Source organism: Panicum virgatum, chromosome 1N, assembly GCF_016808335.1.
Source record: "Panicum virgatum strain AP13 chromosome 1N, P.virgatum_v5, whole genome shotgun sequence".
NCBI lineage: Eukaryota > Viridiplantae > Streptophyta > Magnoliopsida > Poales > Poaceae > Panicum > Panicum virgatum.
The window spans coordinates 8,515,847-8,520,756 of record NC_053145.1 but is presented as its reverse complement, the minus strand read 5'-3'; the positions used below and the strand labels follow the sequence as shown (position 1 = coordinate 8,520,756).

General features: G+C 50.7%; 2 protein-coding genes across 2 annotated transcripts; one reads left to right on the top strand and one right to left on the bottom strand.

Annotated features, from left to right (window-relative positions):
- Positions 1-1,337: 1,337 nt before the first annotated feature.
- LOC120653260 (chaperone protein dnaJ C76, chloroplastic-like) lies at positions 1,338-2,199 on the top strand. The gene is made up of 2 exons (XM_039931035.1): positions 1,338-1,778; positions 1,861-2,199. Exons 1-2 carry the CDS (start codon positions 1,596-1,598, stop codon positions 2,197-2,199), a joined length of 522 nt encoding a protein of 173 aa, XP_039786969.1. The 5' UTR covers positions 1,338-1,595.
- A 536-nt stretch (positions 2,200-2,735) lies between these two features.
- LOC120655018 lies at positions 2,736-4,452 on the bottom strand. The gene is made up of 3 exons (XM_039932736.1): positions 3,356-4,452; positions 3,200-3,252; positions 2,736-3,036 (listed from the first exon to the last, which is right to left on the bottom strand). Exons 1-2 carry the CDS (start codon positions 3,817-3,819, stop codon positions 3,210-3,212), a joined length of 507 nt encoding a protein of 168 aa, XP_039788670.1. The 5' UTR covers positions 3,820-4,452; the 3' UTR covers positions 2,736-3,036; positions 3,200-3,209.
- Positions 4,453-4,910: the final 458 nt, after the last annotated feature.

Genomic DNA, 4,910 nt, shown 5'->3' with positions numbered 1-4,910 from the left:
TACGGATGTCACGACTAGTTCTATCCTTGCATAGCACCTCAAATCTATGCTCCCGTGTACCCGTCGATATGACGCGGTGCTGTCTGACCTTTGCTATCTTGTCTTGCATATATTGTGTCACTCTTGTGCAAAACTGAATTTGGGGGTTGCTCATGTTTATGGTTGCAGCCATGTATCGCTCTCTAAAATACTTCATGCATCCATACATGATGAACTCAACAATTCCCACGAGAGGAAAGCCACGACAACATCGCATCACCATATTGAAACATTCTGCGTGGTTTGCTGTCTGGATACCGTACCGCATTCCGTTTGTATCATAAAGGAATGACCATTTCTCCTTCGGTGCACCTCGAATCCAGTGCGAAAATGGCTTCTCCAAAGAAGCCATTGCATCTGCTGACTGGCTACTGCTGGTTCCTGCTGCCCTTTCCTTCACTTGCTCCGCAGTTAGCTGATCAAACATCTGCCACAAAGCATTAAATTTTCTCTGCTGATTCTGAGTGCACAACGCAATGCAAGAACGTTCACTAGGAAAGAGCTTTCAGTGACCAATTTGTTCCTTAAGATCAAGGAGGAGGCCCATTCTTGGGGTTAGCAGGTGCTAAGCACTTAGCCGCACTCTTGACGTTTTCCTGAACTTTATGTGCTTTGTGGAGTCTCTTTTTCGGTTTCTTGTTTTTGTTGCTTTTCTCTGTATGAGGCCTCCCAAGGCTTCCTGCTGGTTTTTCCTCCTATATTAATAGAAACGGTTCACAATCTATGCACGTTTGTTCAAAAAAAAGGGATCTAACATCCTTAGAGCATCTCCAGCCGGGCCCTTATATGGGCCTATATCCCTTGTTTTAGTCTCCAAAGTGAAAAAAAACAGCTCCAGCCGGGCCCCTAAACGGGCTACTATTTTGTGGAGGCCACCAAATTTTGGTCCAGGGCCCCTAGAATTGAAGGCCCTCTATTTTCACCCGACACGTGGGTCCCACATCTATTTCTTTTCCTCTTTCTCCTGCGACGCAGCGCCGCTTGCTCTCACTCGCTCAATCCGCCCCTCGCGCGCCGGCTGCCGCCGCCACCATCCAGCCTCGCCGTCACCGGATCCGCCCCTTTGGGGGACAGACGGCCGGCTTGGGGCACCGACGGCGACAGGCCGAGCCGGACCAGGCCGCCGCCGCGCCTGGACGGGGCGCCGCTGCCTCGCGGCATCTCCGGCGACGGGCGCCCTCCCCGGCCGGCCGCGTCCAACCGGTTCAACACGGAGTGCCGCCGGGCAGGGTCCTGCAGGTCGGGGCGTCCAACCGGTTCGCCGCGTACGAGGCGGACTTCGGGTGGGGCCGGCCGGCGCGGGTGGAGCTCGCATCGGTGTTCGTGAGGGAGTTCGTGGCGGTGGTCGGGGCGCCGGACGGCGCCGAGCAGAGGAGCTTCCGCCGCCACCAAGATCCATCAAGATCCGGCGTCCAACTTGAGGACTTCATGGAGGCCCCTCTCGGCAGCAGCCTTCGCTGGCGGCGGCGGCGGCACCCGGATAAATCTTCATCCGAGACCATCGAGAAATTTCAGTATTTGAGATTCTGATTGGTTTCTGCCTGCGCGTGTTCAGGATGGTTGAGAGGTCGGACCTGGTGGCTCTCGAGTTCCTCATGTCCAAGCAGCCGCGCGACAGAGTCCGCGTCTCCGAAGGCAACGCCGTGGGAGCTCGCGCGCCAAACATCTTCAACGAGGTCGCCAAGTTCCAGAAAAGATTCGAGGAGATGAAGCACACATCCGCAACAAGAGAATCCCTGGTGACGTGATTCATCCTAGAATCTAGTTTCCCATCTCCTCTGGCGTCGAACTGGTCTGAAATCTGAATTCTGCACGGCGCAGGAGACAGAGACAATCAAGCAATCAAGGACTTCAGCCGTGCACACCATCAGATCCATGTCAAACTGGTGGTACTGGCGTCCATTCGGGTCATCGGCGCCAGCCACCATCATCCTCGCTTCACGCCTCCTACCGCTGCCGGCGGCAGCATCATCTTCTAAAGCAGCTGACCCCGTGGCGGATAGACTCCAAGAAGCTGTCGCCGCCCAGCGTAAAACGGAAGGAGCGGCGACCGCAGCCACGGCGCACGCCCACCGCGACGACTACTGGACCCCGCAGCTGAACCTGCCATCGTCTGCCTCTCCACCGAGCATTCACCAGAGGGGAAGGGACGCTCCGTAAGGGCACAGCCGGCGCAGGCGCGACGCTGCCAAGCTCGCCTCCGCGGCGCGCGCGCAGAGGCAGGTCGGCAGGGAGCTCGAGCAGCTCGCCGCCGCAGGAGCTGGAGCAGCCGCGGTGGGCAGGGTGCGGGTGCGGCCGGCGCAGAGGGAGGGCGGCGGCGTAGCGCGAGCAGGGGAGGACGGGGGAGAGTTTACTTCTTTAGCTGACAGCTGGGTCCCACTAGGTAGATTGATTTAGGGGCCAACATTTGATCGGGCTGATTGGAGTCCGGATAGAATTTCGAGCCTCTAAATTTTATGGGCCGATTCAAAAATGCAAAATAGAGGCCCAAATTTGGGCAGCTGGCTGGAGTTGCTCTTAGTCACAGCTAGCTTAGGCAGAAGTACTAGTCTTTCTAGGGAGTGACATATATCGCACAAATTGTGCAGATAATTTTGGTTGTTAGCATCTATAAACACATACAAGGCAACCATTCATGCATATACACTTAAATTAAAAAATGGACACATATTAATTAGAAAAAAAGATCGGTTGGATTTTGTTCAAAGCACATTAACTTATACCGTCCGGTACAGAAGGCTACGACTACTTAGCATACATCAACGAATGAACGAAACATTGAAACTTAAACGCATCTTTTTATCCATACAAATCTGGCAAAAGTCCCTGCAAGCTGCCCAGCTTTACGTTCGAACAAAGAAACTACAACAAGTTTGATTAGAGTAGATCTGAATGCATTACATCATCAGTTCAACTGCTTCTTAGTATAATCGTCGTCACTTCAACTTCTCAATCGGACACCTCGTTGTTGATACTTGGATTATATCCGTACAAAACCTGAGAACAAAGAAACGGTTCCCTATATTATATCGAGAGATACACCGAACAATCATGAAAGATAATCTTCAATAACAATCGACTAGTCTCAACACCAATCTTCCTTGCAAAAACTATTTGGGTGTTAAAAGAGAGAAAGGGTGAAAAAGTTTTAGGGGCTCACGGATAAACTCTCAGTTCACATGTCCTGGAGCTTCTTGATCCCCAAACGGCTCTCTGTAAAGGAACGCATGCAGGAGAAGCAGCAGAAAGGAGTTATTTATTTGCTTGTACTGTTTGAAAGTCATTGATGCTAATTGAAAAAACGCCCAAATTTTACCCATCGAAGAAGACAAAGATGACCGCTATTCCAACGCCTGCAGGCACAGCAAAGACCAGCACCCCTATGTCCAGGGTCGGTTTCAGTTTCTCCGAGGCCTGGTACTCGTACAGAAACTCGAACAAAAGTGAGGTGGTCAGCAGCCAGACGGAGCCCTTGAACATGTTCCTCTTCCTCGAGTTGGGCGGGGTTTGCTTGAACGCCCTGACGCAGAAGAAAAGGGCGACGAGGTTGAGGTAGGCGGAAGCAACGAAGGTGAGGGCACCGACGTCTCCAAGCGAACGGAAGATGGACACCGCGGCGTTGGATGTGAGGAGGACGAGGCCCAAGATCGTGACCCACGAGAGGCCGCCCCAACTGGCACTTCGGCTCTCGAGGGGATGGCTATCGGGGTCGCTGGGGCTGGATCCTTCCTGGACAGGATCGGCCGCCGTCGTACTCATCACCGCACCGCCAGAACTCATGTCTCTCGCTCTCGAAGGAACACCGAAACAAGGAAATCAGATTGGAGTTTGCGAAAGAACAGACGCTTCTCTCTCTCCCTCCCTCTCTCTCTTCGGAACTTGTTTGGTCTGATGGTGGCGGGGCGGTGAGCGTGGAGAGAGGGAGAGACAAATAGGTGAAAAATTTGCAGCATAGTCCTCTAGACTTTTCACAATCACTCATCCCTCGAGAAAAGACGGAACAACTGGTCCCACTTGGGTATGATGGTACTACCAACTCTGTCATAGCTAACTCTTTCCTCCACTAGTAAACTAATTACCACGATTAGGATTTACTACTTGACGTCTAGATTCAAAAACTATATATGACTAATCTGCTAGTAAACTAATCACCCCGATTAGGATTTACTACTTGACGTCTGGATTAAAAACTAGACTAAGGAAAAAGCGCAACACATGACTTTGTGAGCCTGTGGCACAGTACATAGGTAATTAGATCGCATGAGCAAGCAGAAATAGGAACCAGTAACAATATACAAGTAGATAGTCATCTAGGATTGTACCTGCTGACTATATACATGACGCGGTTGAGCAGTGGATGATCAATCCCGAAGCGGAATCGGCAGACAGGGTCAATCCTTGCACCTTTACATGGATCTATTTAGCAATGCTTCGCAGTATTGTTTAAACAATTTCCAGCAATAACTCCTACTTTAAGCCCCTACTTTCTTGGGTAGAGGTTGGTCCTAAATTTTTAGGGCTTTGATTTTGTGTTTAGCTCCAGCAATAGTCCCTATTTGCACTCCTTTCTTTTATTATGATAAATAGAACCCCCACGTCAGTCTCTATTTGTCCTTTCTTACATAGCAACATGTGTACTGGGCCTGTGGGCTGTGGCATAGTACATAGGTAGTTAGATCGCATGAGCAAGTATAAATAGAAACTAGTAACAAGATACAAATAGATTGTCATCTAAAATTATACCTGATGACTAAATACATGATACGGTGGAGCACTGGATGATCAATCCCGAAGTAGAATCGGCCAACAGGATCAATGCTTGCACCTATACATGGATTTCTTCAGCAATATTTCGCAGTATTGCTTAGAGC

Bases quoted from the DNA above. Each gene is read 5' to 3' on its own strand.
- LOC120655018 (XM_039932736.1), bottom strand. From the start codon at position 3,819: ATGAGTTCTGGCGGTGCGGTGATGAGTACGACGGCGGCCGATCCTGTC. The intron at 3,253-3,355 runs GTAAAATTTGGG...GTTCCTTTACAG, and splicing joins ATCTTTGTCTTCTTCGATGG to AGAGCCGTTTGGGGATCAAG.
- LOC120653260 (XM_039931035.1), top strand. From the start codon at position 1,596: ATGGTTGAGAGGTCGGACCTGGTGGCTCTCGAGTTCCTCATGTCCAAG. The intron at 1,779-1,860 runs GTGACGTGATTC...TGCACGGCGCAG, and splicing joins CCGCAACAAGAGAATCCCTG to GAGACAGAGACAATCAAGCA.